General features: G+C 38.9%; 1 protein-coding gene across 4 annotated transcripts in view; it reads left to right on the top strand.

Annotated features, from left to right (window-relative positions):
• Nucleotides 1–1,836: 1,836 nt before the first annotated feature.
• The window catches only part of ALKBH8 (alkB homolog 8, tRNA methyltransferase), a 115,236-nt gene continuing 97,555 nt past the window's right edge, over nt 1,837–19,517 (top strand). The window contains exons 1-6 of one of the 4 annotated variants that reach the window (XM_077113079.1): nt 1,837–1,949; nt 6,258–6,393; nt 14,371–14,608; nt 16,682–16,813; nt 17,524–17,619; nt 19,013–19,117. In XM_077113079.1, coding sequence (XP_076969194.1) covers nt 6,265–6,393; nt 14,371–14,608; nt 16,682–16,813; nt 17,524–17,619; nt 19,013–19,117 — 700 coding nt within the window. In that variant the 5' untranslated portion in view covers nt 1,837–1,949; nt 6,258–6,264. The other 3 variants (XM_077113078.1, XM_077113077.1, XM_077113080.1) reach the window with 3 other exon arrangements.

Raw genomic sequence — 19,517 nt, forward strand, 5'->3', positions numbered from 1 at the left:
AAGCAAAAGACAAGGATCTGTATAAAAAGGATTATATGCAAAAGTTTTAATGTATCCACCTTTTTCTAAGGATATGGAGGAGGAGATGGGCAGCAGGTGTTTGGTAATGTGGGCCTGTACCTTAGGAGCAGAAGAGGAGAGAAGGAATAAATAACCATTTAATAGCTACTTTATGTATAGTATTTTATTTAATTATCACAGCAATTCCAAAAGGTAAATGCTGTTTTGTATTTTCTATTTCAGGTCACACTCCAATGCCCAAGTTCTTTCCACTAAACCAAACTGCCACCTAAAGGGTAGTCAGGACTAAACATATAGAAAGATTAGGGATTGATTCACAAACCTCTTTAAAATCCTGGGAGGCAGTTGGAAAGACTGTAGACTGAAAAAGGAGTCAAACAGAAAACATGAGGTATTGTCTGTGTTTATCTATAGCCATAAGGAGGGAAGATAGTAAAAAAGACTGAAAACAAGTAGTCAGAAGTAGGAGAGAGTGTTTTTACGAAGACTAACAAACTCAAAAGTTTCAAAAAGAAGTAGATTGAAAGTTTAAAAAGCTTCAGCATCTTCAAGTAGGATGGATACCTAAAGTAACAGAATTTGGCAACCAGAGATAACTGATGGTATTTTACAATGTTATCCAATTCAGTAGCCACTAGCCACGTGTGACTATTTAAACTTACATGAATTAATACTAAATAAAATTTTAAAAATTCAGATTCGGTTTTCTCAGTTTCACCAGCCATATTTCAAGTTCTCAATAGCTATTGGCTATTGTTATCATATTGGACAGCTTGGAGTATAAAACACCGGAGAAAATTCTTACTGAAATGTGCTGTGTTTGAAAGTATCCAGTAGCATTGAAAGACTGCAACAGTTTTCCCCTCATCCCTGTTCAGTAGGTTCCCATGTCTGGTTGAGTCCACCTCTCCAATTTGCTCTATCCTCTTCACTTTTGCTATTCAGTTTTGTCTCCATCCTCTCTTTCGTGGACTACTGCTATGGCTGCCTAATAGGCCTCCAAACTTCTGGCCTTTCTAATCTATTCTCCCCACAAATCAGTCCTCCTTTTAACTTTCTAGCCAGTACCAACCAGCCTTAACCTTTATTATTTGTCTCAGTGGGAGCGCGCTCGGGCGTGCGTGTGTGTGATCACTGTAGCAGCAGGGAGAACTCCCTGCTGGGAGAACTCCCCCCTCCCTTTCCAATTTCCCTTCCTTTGAACTCACAAAGCTCAAAATCTAATGCTAGTGGAATGACAATGCATTTATATCACACGAATAATCTTAGGGTAGGAACAATCACTATCATCACCCTCTCGTGCATTTTTATTTCCAATCTGTCGTCAAATCTTTTTCCTTTTAATCCGCCAATGGCGTGCCCTAGTTAACATTTCGTTACTTTTCACTTTACCATCGCAATAACCTGCTAAATAGTCTTCTTACTTCTAGCTTTTCCTTCCACCTTCCTCCAGAAATTCCATTTCCCGGGTCAGGTCACAACTCATCTCCCTCCTTCCCCAGAGATGCCATCTCTCAGACCCCAGGGGTCTCTCTCCCCATCTCTAAGATGTACAAAGAGCACAACGGAAGACAATTATTGAGGGATCAAGGTTGATGGGAAAAACAAACCTGTTTGACCCTGTTCATTTTGTAAGCTACCGATAAAAATATAATGAATTCCCAAGCATTACTATTTTTTTTCCAATAAAACGGCTGTAAATGAGAACATGACACCGGGCAAGGGCTCTTGGTCACGAAAGGTTCAAAAGAGTTCTGTGGGTGGCGAATGGGATTGTGGGAGCACGCTTCCTCACCCTGCTGATTCCTGGGAAATGTAGTGCAGTTTTTCTCCAACATGGCTGCGCCCAGGTGAGGCGGAGTGTGAGAATTCCCCGCGTCTTTCTACCACTAACATAAAGATGCTGGCGACTGCGAGAGTATCCGCGGGTGAGAACCCGGCATGGTGAATACGGAGATTTGTGGTACTTTTTCATGGCTGGCGCGATGGAGCCGTAAGTCACCGCTTCCTCTGTCAGCGTCTTCCGGACTGTTGTGCTTTGCCGGCTTGAGGATGAGAATATAATGAGGGAAGGAATGGCCCCCGGGACTCTCTCTCTTGCGGTCCGTGGAAGGTAGTTTGCCAGCACTGGGTGGTCCTATAACTGTTTGAGATACACATGGTTGGGTACTGTGCGGCTGCTCACTGTGAATCTTTTTCTTTGAGGTTGGGAACGGACTGTTGCATCCTGGGGCGTGTTAGTCGGTCGCTTATGGGGCTCATCTGACCGGTGTCAATCCAGTGAAGCAAGGGCATCACTGTTGGCCAGATCGCCCACAGCTGAGTCTTCCAGTGCTCTTACTTGAGTAATTCCTTCAACCATTGGGCCCCTAGTGTGTCAACCTCTGCTACTAATTGATTTCATTTGACGAACATGTATTGAGTGCTTGCTGTTCACCAGGTACTCTGTTAGGGGTTAGAGGTTGTATTTTCTCTCAGGTCTTTGCTTTCAAGTAGATGACAGCCTTCTGGGGGAGACCAACACACAAGCAGGTAATTATAATACAGTGTGAGTACTATAGAGTTAGAGATACACATCCCTTAATTAATGAAACCATTGAGGAGTGTTGCCAAAATAATTTTGGAGGAGGAAGGGCTTAGGAGGTAAGATGGTGAGTTCAAATTTGGCATATTCAATAAAAGTTGTTGAGTGACTACGAGGTCCAAGAACCTGTGTGGGTGCTGGGGCTACAAAATGAACAATACAGACAAAATCCCCTCGTGGAGCTTATTGTCTGGTTAGAGGGGGAAGGTAGAGAATAAACAAATAATGAGGGCGTAAGAAAATACATAGCATTCTTTAGAGAGTTCTTTAGAGAGTTTAAAAACAGGGTGACATGACAAGTGATGGGGTGAATGTTTTCTCATCATTTAAAACATTTTTCTTTTTAAATAGGTAATGCATTTTGAATAGCTACTAAATTCAAAAGTTAAAAGAGGAAATTCTTTCGTTCCTGTTCTCCATCCACCTATTGTGTCTCCCTCGAGACAGCCCATATTACCAATTTCTTGCGTGACTTAGTTTCCCTTTATATAGCTTTATATGAATATGTGCTGTTATTTATAATCAGGCCTCATTTGATAGGAATTTAGGTTCTTTCTGATCTTTGCTATTAAATATAATTTACATATAAACACAGGAACATTTGTTTCACCTATTCGCCTATACTACTTGGTTCATAGTAGGCTTTCCGTTGGTGTGGAGAATGTGGATGTGCAAACTACTGTTGCCTTTCAGGGCAATATTCAAAATATTCCATAGAATTTATTAAACTTAGCAAGCAAGTAGCAAAGCATGCATGATCCCCAAACTCTCATAACGTCACAGAGAATATGCTTAGGCTGGACATGGCTATTATGGACTCAGCATGGCTAGTATTTTAGTAAATAGTGATCTCACTCCCATAACATACCCTAACACTCTATTACATGACAAATAACATCTAATCATTTGTGCAACAGTAGAAACTCCCTGGTCGGGGACGCCACCTTTTTAGAAAGGGAAATCCTCCAGACCTCAAGCTGGTGTCAGCCTGTTCCTTTGTTGAGGTGACTCAGACCTGCCAGGCCAGTGCATTTCCAAGTCACTGATTGGGGAAGAAATGAGCCTCCAAGTGAAATTTGGATTTGTCTTTCTTCACATGCAGCTCCATCTGCTGGTAGTTGGATTCTTGGCAGCGGGCTTTTAAAAGATGTATTCATCATTTTTCCATTCTCATTTCCACTTTGCAGTTACTGCTCTTGTGAAATATTAAGAAAAAATTCCATAGTGTATTTATCTCTCGCTCTCCAAAATATACTGCAAAATTGCCTTTCCAAAGAAGATGATCTTGGAATTGGATGACTATAAAATAGCTCCTTTGAAGGCCCTCAGTTTTTTCTTTTTTTTTCCTTAACCATTTGGATCTGGCTCTTCTGGAAATTAACAGTAATATATTAATAGATGTATTTATTCCTAATAAAGCTATGAGGTAGGCACTATTATTGTTATCCCTGTTTTACATATGAAGAAACTGAAGCACTAAGATGTTAAGTAACTAACTCATCAGGATATACAGCTAATAGTGGTGGATCTGAGATTTGAACCTAGAGTCTGAACTCGTAAACACTGTTATAATATCTCATAGTACTGAATGAGGCTCTGGGGAAACAAAGAAAAATGTTATTTAATCCCTGTCATCAAGGAGGTCATGATCCGGTGGAAAGGAACAGACATTAGAACAAATTATTATAATTAGTCCATTGTTAGAAATATCCATTCGTTTGTCCTCTTCCTGTCTAATCATTCTTAAAGCCTTTCTAACTTCAATTCCCCTCCTGAGAGCCACTTCATATTGTCAACTGCCAACCAGATATTGCAACTGTATACCTGGTCAGTATCTCCAACATGTTATATCTTAAATCTGACCTAACCTCCCTTTCAGAATAGCTCTTCCTGTCTTTCCAGTTTAAAAATGACATCAACTAATCTCTGTCATTCAGGCTCCAACCTAGAAAGTCATCTTTGGTTGCTCTCTTCCTCACTTCTGAGTAGTCATCAAGGCCTATTTATTCTACTTTACCACTTCCCCTCCCTCTACGGTTTCTTTTTTTCCTGCTGCTTCTCCCTTGGATCTGGCCTGCATTTTTGCTTGCCAAGTCGTATTATTGCAGTTCCCCTTACCTCTCGTCTGCCTACTATGCTTTTCAGCTAGCCTACTTTACCAGCTCTATTTCTTATCACTTGCACCCTGTGTGTTAGTTAAGCTAGGCAGCTGGCTGTTCTTTCAATAGGCTTGGCATTTTTTTTCTGTAAAGATTTGTAATTAGAGTTTTATCTGTGAACTGTTTTAGACTGTGATTTTGTTTAACCCTCTAAATTTATTTTGTTTGTTAACCCTAAAGACTTTGAAGTATATAGAGATTGGGTCAGCAAACATTCTCTGCTCTAAAAAATTATACCTACCCCTTACAATCTTTGCCATACATCCAATCCTGGTTTGGGCTTCTGCTTTTTATTGCCTCACTAGATACCTTCCCTTTCATATGACTCTATATTCTTATCTTTTAGTACTCAGCCCAAGTCCCTTTAAGTTTTGAAATCTTTCTAAACTTTTCCAGTTAATAATAATCTTATTTTTTGTTTTTAATTCCTCACACCTAAAGACTTTATCATTAACATTTCATTTTATAAACTTGTGTCATATTCTTATACCTTGTTTAATGTTTGTTTTCTTCAACTAAGTTAAAAAGTTGTTGAAAGCATAAACTTGTCTTATAGTTGTAATCTGCAGAATTTTGAAACCATAATAGGCATGTGTGTATTCACTCGTTTGTCATTCATTTATCCTTTTAAATATATTTGGATTAAACACCTACAGTGTGCTGGTGTTCCTCTTCTCTTGGAATTTGCATCTTGATGGGAGAATAAACCTGGTAATTGAATCATCACAAATTGTGTTAAATTCAGTGAACAAAATAAAATCTATTGTGACAAAGAATGATGTAAGGATGCTGGTTTGAATGGGGTGGTTAAGAAGACGACGTCCTTGGGAAACCACTCAGTAACTACTTGTTCATTTAAATATTCCAGTTAAGTGAAAATAATTCTATGGGGCTTTTATTTCTGCTATTTTCTAAATTATAGAAAAAGTAATAAAACAGACTCCAATACCTACCATCTAGCTTAATACCTTTGGTGTTTCTATGTGTCCCTTTCATATTATATTCCTTTTTCTTCTCCACAGAAATTTTATGTTTATAATTTCCTTGCTTTTCTTTTTAGTTGTACTGTTTATGTATGTATAACAATATATGGCTTACTTTTGGATAATGTTGAACTTTGTGTAGATGAAATATACTGTATATTCTGTGAATTGTTTTTTGTTTTATTTATTTATTTATTTAGCATAACATTATATTTGTGAAATCCTCTGTGGAATGTTTTACCTGCTATTTCATAAGTAAAGAGATGCAAGTTTTATGGGTGAAACAGCTCACTTAATAATGGAACTAAAGTATTGGAAAGTTTTTTAGTACCCTTCAAGATACTGCTAGATGCATCTGTTTGTTCTCATTTCTGTTGAAAAAGGAAAACTAGGCATTTTTTGAATTGTCACATAGATATATTTATAAACTCTAAAATGTGTCAATGGCATCATTATAATTGTTTCTTCAGAACTTTTGACATTGGTATATTTTACTCTTTGTTTTTGCAGTGTTGGTATGGATAGCAGTCACCAAAGTAATTACAAGCTAAATAAAACCGAGAAGAAGTTCTTAAGGAAACAGATTAAAGCCAGTCATACCTTACTGAGACATGAAGGCATTGCGACGGTATCATATGCCACTCAGGTGACATAATAGTATTACTATCATTTGGATATAAATGTATTGCTTTATGTGTTAATAAGTAATTGCTCAGAGAAGAGGGCTGTAATTGTCCAGTCATGTGTTACCTCCATATCAAATATGTGTGTATATATATATATATATATATATATGATAAGATCGCTGCAAAAAAAAAGAAATATTCTGACCTCTCTATTTCATATTTCTTATTCCTATTGATTGTTTTGGTTGAACTGGAGGAAGTTGTGGCTTTATCTTAATAATAACACATAAACTCTTTTCAGTTAAAAAAACATAATTACAATCATTATTATATTTAATTCCCTAAAAATCCCTATGAAGTAGTTGGAAAACTAAGGTTCTGAGAGGTTGTGATAGTAAGTGACTGAATAGGAACTTAAAGCTAGAACTTTTGTATCCTGATCTTACAATCTTTGTATCCTAGTCTTGCAACCTTCTCTCCTCTGTACCCTACGTCATCTATTATATAAAATATTTTGATTTTATGCTATAAAATATTTTTCGTTTATTAGACCTATTTACAAAACCTTTCGTTATTTGGTAGCAATAATTGAATGAATAGTGTGTGTGTGTGTATATATATATATATATGGGGACTTTGGGACTTCCTGGGCTATGAATTGACAGAACTTGTTTTAACAGTTAGTTTCTGCGCTTATTTGGATATCAGCAATATACTTTGACCTTGGCCTGCTTTATTTGTAAGCAGGTGATAGTATTGTATAACTTTTTACTCCATTGGATTGTTAGATTTTAAAAAAACCTGTATATGACAATACTTACTATACATTAAAATCCTACATGAAGGGAGGGTGGATAAAAAAAAAATCCTACGTGAATCTAAGTTATTAAAACATGTATTTTGGTTCATAAAATTACAGAATGAGAGTAGAAAAGAAGTTTAAACATCATCTAATTGAGGCCCAAAGACGTGTAATTAAAAAGATAGAGTTGGGATTAAAATTTGGGTCTCTTGACTCTCCATACCAATACTCTGCTTATATCACGGTGTCTTTTGTGCTATGTCATAACTTGGGAATTAGCAGTCTGTTGAGGGGAGGTTTGATTTTAGCCGATAAAAGGCCCATTCTTGGAGTTAATTATCAGTGACTGTGGATGTCCAGCGCCGTCTCGCTCAGCTTCTGGTCCCCGGCCGGCGGAGGGAACAGGAGGGAGAGAGAGACAGACGCAGACAAACCGACTCAAGTGACAGACACGGGTTCGAGACACGCTGCAGTTGTGAGCACAGACCTTTACTGGAGCTAAGCTTGCAAGTTCTGTTACAAATTCCGCGCGGGCGAAATATCCCGCGGGGGAACAACCTCTATGCGGCCGTCAGGTACGGCTCCCTATGGGTCGTCTCCACCCACCCTGTCCGGGTAACCTCTTATATACTGTGCCCAAACCCAATAGGTTAGTGCCACGTATACAGAGGTGATTGGAAGATAGGGTTGGTGGGCGCGTACATCATACGCGGAAACAGGATGCGGGCGCCATCTTGACTCACTCGATGGGCGGGGGGAACTCTAGAGCAGGCCGCAGCGTGTCCACTAGGCCAGACCCGGGAGGCGGCTCTCCACATCTCCCCTTTTTTTATTTATTTTGACCCAGTGTCTCCATTGATGAGTGTGCTCCCGTGGGCCTGAGTGGCCCACTACATGTTTTGGTGCTTTGGGGAGTCTGGACTAGGCTTGCTAGGCACCAACCAGAATGCCACCTCATATAGAGACCGGAGAGCCCGTGAGCTGGAAACCACGTGACTCTCCCTGCAGTGCTTTGCCTCGCAACTGGGTTAGGAGGGGGGCAGGAGAGCGGCAACCAGGGTCGAAAGTGTCACTAGGCATCTCTGTGCAATGGCTGGAGTCTAGTCTGGCCAGGACCGTTACTCCGCCGTAGAGATTATCCTGAGACTAAAATTATGACTCCTGGCGCCGCCTTTTATACCCGGGACGTGGCCATGGGCTTTGCGGCAGACCTTGCCTTCGAGCGTCCCACCTTGAGTGGCTGGGATGGGTCATACGGTGAAATGGGGGACTGGGCAGCAGGGCGGTCGTTGTCAGGAGCACCAGGGGCGAGTGACATAGCCAACATGGTAGTAACACGCAATTGCTGTTGTGTCTGGAACAAGCGTTCTAACAAGCATTTAACAGTGACTAATCCCACTAATAGTCCCACCGCTACGAGAATCCAAGTAGTCAAATTGGGCCAAGAGAACCAAGAGGTGACTCGGTTCCACAGACTTTGTACAGTCTCGCCCAGTTTGGAAAGGTCGAAGGCAACGGGGGTTAACTTGATCTTCCCAAGCACTTTAAGGTCTGATTCCACCTGTTGGGAGAGCGGGGGGTATTAAAACTGGTCCCCCTTCTAAACAATCGAAGGGTGACCGGCGTTTTCGTTGCCATCTCGTCAGTCGCCGCCGTCATCAGCAGAGTTGGAGGCCTGATCTGATGGTTCAGGTTGAAGGCTTGTTGGTTTTTTGGGCAACAGCTCCGTGGCCTCCTCGGGCGATGTCACGGTTCTCACCAGTCTTTCCGGAACCCACACTGGTTGACGTCCTGGCTCCTGGGGAAAAACACAAACAGAGCCTCTGGCCCAGCTGAGCACTGGGTCAGGGCCTTGCCACTGTCCCGACAGGACATCCTTCCAACGGACTAGACCTCTATGTGGAGGACTCGGAGTAGTGTGCTGAAGAGCAGGTGTCATTCCTAGTGAATTTTCATTTAAAAAATTATATGTAAATAAGGCTACAGACAGTTGAGCCTTCGGGGACAAGCCGTGGCCTATTCCCCCTTTCTGTTTTTTGAGCAAGTCTTTAAGAGACCTGTGTGCTCTTTCAATGATTCCTTGCCCTTGAGGGTTGTAGGGGATACCATGTTTTAATTGCACTTCCATATTTTCACAAAATTTTTGGAAGGTTCTACTGGTGTAAGCAGGTCCATTATCTGTCTTTAATATTTTTGGCTTACCCCACGCTGCCCAAGCGGCAAGGCAGTGTGCAATTACTTGGTGGACTCTTTCTCCTGATTCGGCAGAGGCAAATAAAACTTGAGAACAAGTATCCACTGACACATGCAGGTATTTAACTTTACCATACTCTGAGTGATGGGTGACATCCATTTGCCAAATGTCTCCCGGGATGAGACCTTTAGGGTTAACCCCAACTGAAGGGACTGCTCTTTGTTCTACACAATTTCCGCACGCTCGGACTATATCTCTAGCTGTCGCACGTGGTATATTAAACCGTCTAGCTAGGGTACCTGCATTGATGTGAAATTTGGCATGGAACTTTTGGGCTTGCTGATACGGCGTCTGCACAGGGAAGATGTGTGGCTCTCGAGAGGCTACATCTACTATGTGATTTCCCTGTGTCATGGGGCCAGGCAGGCCTGTATGGGCCCTAATATGAGTTATGTAAAAGGGGTGTTGTCTAGCAAGTATTGTCTCTTGAAGTTTGAGAAAAAATGTGCTCACTGTGGAGGAACATTTTATAATGCCCACAGTTTCTAAAATTTGTAGAGAATTTACGACATAAATGGAATCAGAGATAATATTCAGGGGGCCAGGAAACTCTTTCAGGACTGTAATAATGACTTGCAATTCAACCCACTGAGGTCTTTTCGATTGGAATAATACTGTTTTGGGAGTATCCCCTTCCATATAATATGCTCCTGAACCGGAGCTGGAGCCATCCGTGTACACGGTGAGGGCGCTCACTAGTGGCTTAGGCGAAGTTACTTTAGGAAAAATTACTGGGTGTCGAGTAACAAACTGCAAAAGGGGGGCTTTTGGGAATTGATTGTTAATGCTTCCTAGAAATGTACACCGGAGGATGGCCCATTGATCTATGCACCCAGTGAGTATCTCAAGTTGCTGGGAAGAGTAAGGTACTCTGAGGTTTTCAGGTTGCTGGCCGAAATGTTGTATGGCCCTTTTAATTGATTCTAAGGCCAGATCTGCAACAGCTGTAGGATAGTGCTCTAGGACCTTTTTTGGGGAAACTCCAGGGTGAACCCAGAGTAATGGTTCTTGCTGCCATAGCACTGCCGTGGGCTGTAACTCTGTCGGCAGCACGCAGGCTTCAAAAGGCTCACTGGGGTTTATTCTTTTCAGAGTAGCGCTGCTGAGCGCCTGCTCCACTCGGGCGGGGGGCACGGCCGTAACTGCCCCTCCCCTGACCAGCCCGCTGGGGGTTTCGGGTCTAGCAAAGGATCAGTGCACCTACTCGGTATGGCCACCAGGGGGAGCCCTTGTTTACCGTCCACCGGAAGGCGCCACGTCCCTGGGGGCGCAGCGGTAGGCGCTGGCGGGGCGGAAGGCCGCGGGGGCGAGACCGGGAGCCTCTCCCAATCGATCAGCGGGGGCGCGTCTGCACCCTCGGTCTCATCACCATCTGACTCTGAATCAGAGTTATCTGAACTAGCGCTTGACTCTAGCGGCTTGCCCCTACAGGAGCCGTCCGCGGACGAAGCTGACTGAGTTTCTTGGAGCGCGTGCCGCGCCTGTAGCAGGGCAGGAGACGGACTGAGGCCCGTAGCAGCCTCTGCCTCAAGACAAGCACGGACGGTCTCCCAGATAGGGACCAGGATCGGATCCATACAAAGGCCCGTCCGGCGCGCCCGTTCTATATCATTACCAAGTTTTAACCAAGAGGGCAGACTGAGGCTCCCGGAGTGGACGAACCAGGGGGCAAAAGCAGCAATATCGTCAAGGAACCGCAGGAGGGAACTCTCCTTAACCGAGATACCCCGCTGCTTCAAAAGGGTCTTTAAGGGAGGTAACAAGGGTGAACTTCCTGACTGCCCCATGCTTGCAGTCGGCACTGTACTTTAATCACTCGGAGAGCTCTTCCGAGTCCCCGGGGCTACCTGAAAGCCCGCGGGCCTTAACTCTCACGTAATAAGAAGCACTCACCTTCTCGCGGTGATCAGGCGCGGGAAGTCCGCTGCGAGCTCAGGATGCACGTCCTTCTCAGTTCAAGAAGAGACAGTACGGCTCTCCTTGCAGAAGAGGTGTCGAGAGAGGAGGTTCCCCGTACGGGCCACCACTTGTCCGGCGCCGTCTCGCTCAGCTTCTGGTCCCCGGCCGGCGGAGGGAACAGGAGGGAGAGAGAGACAGACGCAGACAAACCGACTCAAGTGACAGACACGGGTTCGAGACACGCTGCAGTTGTGAGCACAGACCTTTACTGGAGCTAAGCTTGCAAGTTCTGTTACAAATTCCGCGCGGGCGAAATATCCCGCGGGGGAACAACCTCTATGCGGCCGTCAGGTACGGCTCCCTATGGGTCGTCTCCACCCACCCTGTCCGGGTAACCTCTTATATACTGTGCCCAAACCCAATAGGTTAGTGCCACGTATACAGAGGTGATTGGAAGATAGGGTTGGTGGGCGCGTACGTCATACGCGGAAACAGGATGCGGGCGCCATCTTGACTCACTCGATGGGCGGGGGGAACTCTAGAGCAGGCCGCAGCGTGTCCACTAGGCCAGACCCGGGAGGCGGCTCTCCACATGTGGAGAGGTATGGATTGAAATGATAGATTAGAATCGTTATGTTTGTACACACTTGTTTCAGTGTACAAGCATCCAGTAGATTAAACTAACATGCCCTCCTTTCATGTGTTCCCAAGCATAACTTGCTTTCTTTTTCTTAAAGGGACAGTGAAAAGAAGTGATAAGAAATGGGTTAAGTTTTCTTTGCTGCCTCTGAAGTTTGTTTCTGATTGGGGCTGTCTTTTCTTTTTTAGGGGAGTCGGTCTTTTCTTTAGGATCTTCAGAAGCCTTCATCCTACCTTCATGGCTTCCAAAGTGGCATTTATTTGGGATTCGATTAATTTTTCTCTACATATTTTTAAAGGAAAAGTATAAGATTATAAAGCGACTAGGCGGTGCACCGGTGGCTCAGTGGCAGAATTCTCCCCTGCTGTGCTGGAGACCTAGGTTCAATTCCCAGAGCCTGCCTATGTCAAAAAAAATTATAAAAGGACCTCTGATTATATCTTATCTATCCAGGGGAGAACAAACACTTTCACTGATGTGTGTTAAATGTAGGTGCCTGTGTACAAATTTATAGCCATAATGAGATTTTTCTAGAACAGTGATCCTCAAACTGTCAGTACGGAAGATCGCTGCAAAAAAAAAGAAATATTCTGACCTCTCTATTTCATATTTCTTATTATGGGAAAATTGCTTGACTGAACAATTATAAATAAAGCAATTATTACTTTTAATTATACTATAGCTCTTTTGATACCTTTTAACATTAACGTATATACAATAGGAAGTAAGTTCCTCCATTCCCTCCCCCACTGTGCTCATTTTTGCATAGCTTGCCTTGGACAGCATCTTTGTGGACACTAGTATTCCTTGAGTCATGCCTCACCATCTTTCTACATTCCTAGATGTGACAGTGGACGCATGGCAATTTGAAACCACTGCTATTCCTTAGATTTGAGAAGATGACAATGTTTTTGTAACCATGGCTGCATATAATCAAGCTATTTTGGTACTTTAATTAATAAACCTCATTAAATGAGGTTCAGGGGCAAGCTATCTGAGACTTTTTCATCATATCATATAGCATGGTAGAATTGTGCTTATTATTTGCATATGTATTGTAGAATTGTGTTTATTTATTATATGCATGTGTATACTTGTATATATATCAAGTATTGGCTCGCTCATGACAGAACGGTTTTATTTATTATCCAATTTTATAATAATTCTATTGTATTCTTTTTTTGGGGGGGTGCATGATCCAGGAATTGAACCTAGGTCTCCTGCTGGAAGGCAAGCATTCTACCACTGAACCACCCATCTGTTGTATTCTTTTTAAAATAAGGTTCAAGATGTTCCCAGTTTGTGTATATGAAATTAAAACATTGTATACTAATCTTGAGTTTATTATAAATGGGGGGTTGGCAAATTGCTGCACTCGGGCTGAATCTAATTTGTGAGCTAAGGATAGTTTCTACCTTTTTAATAGGTTGTTAAAAAAAACAAACAAGACCATGCAGCAGAGACTTCGATGGCTTACAAAATCTAAAATATTTATTTGCCATTTTTAGAAAAAGTTTGCTGACAAATGATGAAATTGATGAAAGCAGGCCATAAAGGGCTTACTTTTGATATACTTCAAAGTTTTTAGACATCATAGATCATAAATTGAAGATCTTAAGACCATGTAGAATGTTTTTTAAGTTCAAAGACTATAAGGGCATTAAGCAATAAGCATCAGAAAACTGCAAATCGTCATAAAACTTGCAAAGGAAGTTTGAATTACTTAGAACACTGAGGAAAATTTCATAATTTCTGTTGAATAAAACCTAATAATTGTTTTTTCTTGGATCTAGAACCTTTACTTTTAGTTTTTAGTAGAAGTTGTATAATGGTTGTATAAAAAATGTGGATTTTGGAAAATGACAAAAATGGGCTTGAAGGAGGTCCTTCCAATCACTACTTTGCCCTAATTTTTCTGATCTTTTGTTTCTTACTCTTTAAAGTGGGGCTAGTATTGCCTGCTTTATAGGATTGTTGTAGAGATTATGTTAATGAGAATCAAGCCTATAAAAGCACAGCCTCTGGTACAAAGCAGGTATTATGATACTGCTTGTACCTTTGCTATCTTCTCTCCCTGCTCTTTCCCTATAATTATGTTAAATTATGAGCAATAAAAAAGTTATGTTTTAATTTGCATTTCTTGTCATTAAGTAAGAAAAGAATATTTTGTAGAACTAGGTTGTTTAAAAATCAGTATTATTTACAACATAAAGGTATTTTCTAGTCTCCAAATAGTAAATTGATTTACAAATTTTGTATGAAATTAAACCAAATAACCATCATAAAGAAATCTTTAATCTTTCTTAGTAACACCTTTGTAAAAATATAATCTTATTAAAATAAACAGGTTATCAGTATACCAATTGCTCATGTTACTTTCTTTTTCTTTTTTTTTTTTTAAGAGCCTGGTTGTTGCTAATGGTGGTTTAGGCAATGGTGTGAGTAGAAAACAACTGCTTCCAGTTTTAGAGAAATGTGGACTCATAGATGCTCTCTTAATGCCACCTAATAAGCCCTACTCATTTGTAAAATACAAAACTATGGAAGAATCCAAGAAAGCCTATGTTGCCCTCAATGGAAAAGCGATATTGGATGACTTAGGACAAAAGATCGTTCTGTACTTGAATTTTGTGGAAAAAGGTATTATCATATGGGTATCTGTTTAAAATGTTTTTTGCTATTGTGCGAGTTTTCTTTTCATAGACCTAAGTTGGGAAGAGGGCTCAGTTCTTTTGAAATAAAATAGGACATCAGGTAAGCAGTACCTTTTCATTTAACGAACATTCATTAAGCACCTGGTTTGTGGCAGGCAAGGGATCAGTAGTTGAAGGATTAGAATTGAATATGACATAGCCTGCCTATGAGGAGGTGATCCCACCAATCTAGCAATATGTTTGCTGTGCATATTATTCATTTTAGAATCTACCTCCTTATTGTGTTTTTAAAAGTTTAATGTTGATGATTCAGAGCACCAATTTTATTTCACAGTGTTTGCTTAGAAACTTTCAACTGATCGCTTCAGAATTAATTGTGAACCAGAAGATTATGTGCCAAACTTTATATTTATAGAGGACTACCCTTAGCCTCCAAAGATACATAAAGCTTTGTAGTGGCACCATCCGATAGAACTTTCCTGGATGATGAAAATGTTCGATATCTGTCCAATACAGTAGCTACTGACTAGTATGATTGAGGAACTGAATTTTAAATTTTATTTTTATTATTAATTTTAAAAACAATTATATTAAATAATAGCTCTATAGTCTGATTTATAGAATTACTACAGGGATTTTTTTCACTTTGTAAACTCTGCCCTATGGAAATGAGATGTATTGAGATGAACTTTGATTTAGACGTCTAATATCCTTCTATTATTTATTGCCACCAAGGCAGGCAATAAAAGAACTCTGTTTAGATGTCCTGGGACGGTGATTAGGAGCATATAATCTGACCAAGTTTGTTTTTGTAAAATAATGTGCAAAGGAAAACTTATAAACACATATTTTTGAATATATACTTCTCTTTTTTGGTGTCTATATCTGTTAAATTTTAAATCTGACTTAAGCTTTACTGATTAAAAACTAGATTATCTCCATATTCTACATTTATAATGAGTTTTTAAAAATTGACAGTTTTGTAGTGAATATTAATCAGAAAATGCTGTCATGTTTTTCCACCATTCAGTATGGTGAATACTATTAAGTGCAGTAAAGTGAGTTTTGGAGTGTTCTTTGTTTGAAATCCTATATTAGATCCAGATGTACTTCTAAGACTGTTGTGATCACTTTTACAACCTTCTCATTTTTAATTGAAAGAACTATGTCATGAACGTTTTGATATTTGTGACTAGTGGATAGATACTGAATAACAAATACAGCAGGCATTTTTAGTTTTTTTTTTTAAAAACTAAGTATTTGATTTAGTCTTCATTAGAAAAAAACTAAATATAAATTACCTGTTATATAAATTACCTGTTTTTATGAATACTTCCATCTTATGTAATTTGAATGAATAATATAAAAAGTTTGGCACTTAGTGCTAGTGTTTACTTGGTAAATATTTGTCAAGTGATTGGAAATATTTATATTTCTGAAATTTTATTAATAAAATTTAATTATTTTTGTTAAAGAATGATTCAGTGATGAGAACTGCTTGATCAGATCTCTAACATAAATGTGAGTTATACTAATTTACTAAAAAATTAGACCAATTTTTTTCTTTCCCTTCTTGAAGTGGACCCATCTAAGACTTTGAAGGACACAGGATTTAAATTATTTTTATATATGCCAAGCAATTCATCCTGTCCTCTTATCTTTAGCTCTTTAGAAAGTTATATGTTATTTTACATTTTTCTGTACTTGACCAGAGCTAGTAATAAGAGCTGAAGAGCAAAAATGAGTATTTAAATTCCTGTATTAAATAGAGGGGCATACTGTGGATATTTTGAGAAATCTTATTCTTTTTTGAGGTTTGAAAAGTGATGTAATCATGTTCAAACGAATGCTTTAATAAATATTGTTCTATTTGCTGTTGGTGGTTGCCGTGGACAAAATGTGCAGTCTTCATTTTTGCACTTCTAATATGTCATGTGCCTTTTAGAATTCTTATTTCTGAAAATGAGGATTGGGAATTTTATGAATTGATAAGTGGATATTGGACAAAATTATTTGTGTAGAGTTTTGTATGTGACTGTTTTAATTTGATGTCCCACAGCACAATGGAAAGAGTCAGGGCTTCAAGCCTTACCTCCAGGCCTCATGGTAGTGGAAGAAATTATTTCTTCTGAAGATGAAAAAATGCTTTTGGAAAGCATTAATTGGACAGAGAATATAGACAACCAAAATGGTAAGTAGAACTTTTAAATTCTGATATTTAAAAGTATCTACAAAATGTCATCTCACTGTTCCTCTTTCCTTTCCTCCTCTTTGGTTTATTAAAAGTCTTAATATTTCCTCAAAATTACCAAAAATAGCTGGGATCCAGTGGTAGTCAAGTCATATCAACAATTCTTGGGAGCATTAAAAGTGAATAACATTTATATAGTTATCAGTTTTCAGCTCCAAATGGCTTAGTATTTATTAGCCAACATTTGTATAGCTAGCATTTATAAGCTCTTTCACATATATTAGTTTATTTTGTCCTTGCCATAACAAGGGAAATTACCTATAAGAAATCAGCAATTCAGTACCATACCATTATAATATTGTAAGACTCTCCTGGGGATATTTGCATATTATAGTTAAAACTTTTATTTAGAAATAAACTATCCTGTGAATCTTAATATAATCTGTTATGCTCTTAGGTGTCTATTCTGATTCTTTCCACATGATTAGCAGTGTTGTGAGTGACATTCTGTGTGACTGGGTGCAACTCTTTAAGCGTTTGTTAGAATTTTAGATCTGAAAGAACAGGAGGTACCAGGCAGATTGGTTAGATTTATTAAAGGTGAAAATTTAGCAGTTAACAGAAGTTATCATTTACTAAACTAATTCTTACTCAATGTTGACACAATTCTCCTTCTCTTAAAAGTTTACTTTTTCTCTTCATATATATAGTTCAAAAATCTTTAAAACATAGAAGAGTAAAGCATTTTGGCTATGAATTCCACTATGAGAACAACAATGTAGATAGAGATAAGCCGTTACCTGGAGGTAAGTAATTGTTAATAAACGATTGTTGTCATTTGTAAGTAAACTTTCAAAGTAGTCAGTTAAATTCAAAACATAAATAAGGCAGGAATTTTTTTTTTTTTTTTTGCATGGGCAGGCTTGGGAATTGAACTCGGGTCTTTGGCGTGGCAGGCAAGAGTTCTGCCACTGACTCAATAATGCAGTTTTATTATAAAATTTTCAAACATTGAGATAAAGCTAAAGTTCCTTTTGACCACTATCCTTATTCTTGTACTTCTTTTCAGAACTATGTACCATTAACAGTTTAGTATATATCCTTCCAATCTTTTAACAAAGGAGTTTACATCCAAATATCTATAAAAGCCCACAGCTGATAGCATGTGTAGTGTTACACTGTAATGGGTATATTGTATATTCGTATATTGTATATATCTTTGCAACTTACTCTTTTCCCTCTACAATATGTCTTAGAGATCTATATATAGTGTTTAATTTTACAGAATGCTCCATAATAGATTATTCAATGAATTCCTTATTGATAGATATTTAAGTTATTTCTGTTTTTTAACTTTTACGAGTGATGCTGCAGTGAATATCTTTGTATACAACTCTATAGGCACTATGAGAGAGTTTCTCAAGGGGCATTACTAGGACAGGGGATTGTTGTGGCAAAGATAATGTTCATTTAAAATTGTTAATAGATACTGGCAAATTGCCTCCCGGAACAGCTGTGTCAATATATTTTCACCGAGTGTGTAACTCCCGCCCCCCCACCTATACCTACCAATATGTGGTATTTTAAGACTTCAATTTGTAGTTTCCTGATTATTAGTAAAGTTGACTATTTCTCTTTCCTTCTTTGTGGATTCCTTTTCATCCTTTGCAATTTTTTCTAATGAGTTGCTTAATCGATTTATAAAAATCTATTATATATTTGGGGTATTAATCCTCTGGTATAATTTTTTGTTGGAGTTAAGTTTATTTTGATGATTTTGGTTTTATTTAAGGCTTTCCTCTCCTCATGAAATGGAATTTATTATTCCTTTAGTCATAAGTTCTACTTTGAAATGGGGTTTTTTTGAAGGAAAATTATTTATAATAATTAAATTTAAAAATAAGTGGAATAATGTAAAATAACAAAAAAAGAGTGTGATCAGGCTGATTTCCAGTAAACAACATATTACATTTTATAATTTTATTGCTGTTTTAAAGAATATCAAAACTGGATTTTTTTGTTTGTTAAAAACAACTTTAAAAAGTTCTTAAGAGGATTTTTAAGGGTTTGTTATATTATTAGATCTGACAGTTAAATTAAAAGCTATGAGGTATTTATTAGAGTGACTTCTTTTTATTCTTGGGTAAAACATAGAGCTAATAGGTTAATATTTTTCACCTCTGTGTTTATTGTCTACAGGTCTTCCTGACATTTGTGATAACATTTTGGAGGAATGGTTGAAGGAAGGTTACATTAAGCAGAAACCTGATCAGTTGACTATAAACCAGTATGAACCTGGGCATGGTGAGTACTTCTTTTAAAATTTCAGACATATATATAATAAATGAATTAGGTTAAATAACTCTCTGCAATGAAGGATATTATTTGCTAGCTCAAATAACAGTTTAGATTCATTTGTTTGTTTGTTACCTGTGTTAACCTTAATGCCTTGCAAGTCTACACTTCACTCCATTGAGGAACTTGGATCTTAAAGTATAAGCAGACGGACACAAATATGTAACTGTGATTTTCGTTTTGTTCTCTCAATGTTTTATTTAGATAGAGGAGAAAGATTGCCTGGAAAACATGAGGCATGCATAATGAAGAAACTAAATAATTTTCAGATAGATGGATGAAGGCTAATTGGAGGTTTGGGCTTAGTTGGATGATCTTGCTCTTTTCTGATTGGAAAATTTGGAAGACA

The sequence above is a fragment of the Tamandua tetradactyla genome, chromosome 8 (assembly GCF_023851605.1).
Source record: "Tamandua tetradactyla isolate mTamTet1 chromosome 8, mTamTet1.pri, whole genome shotgun sequence".
In the NCBI taxonomy this organism is placed as follows: domain Eukaryota; kingdom Metazoa; phylum Chordata; class Mammalia; order Pilosa; family Myrmecophagidae; genus Tamandua; species Tamandua tetradactyla.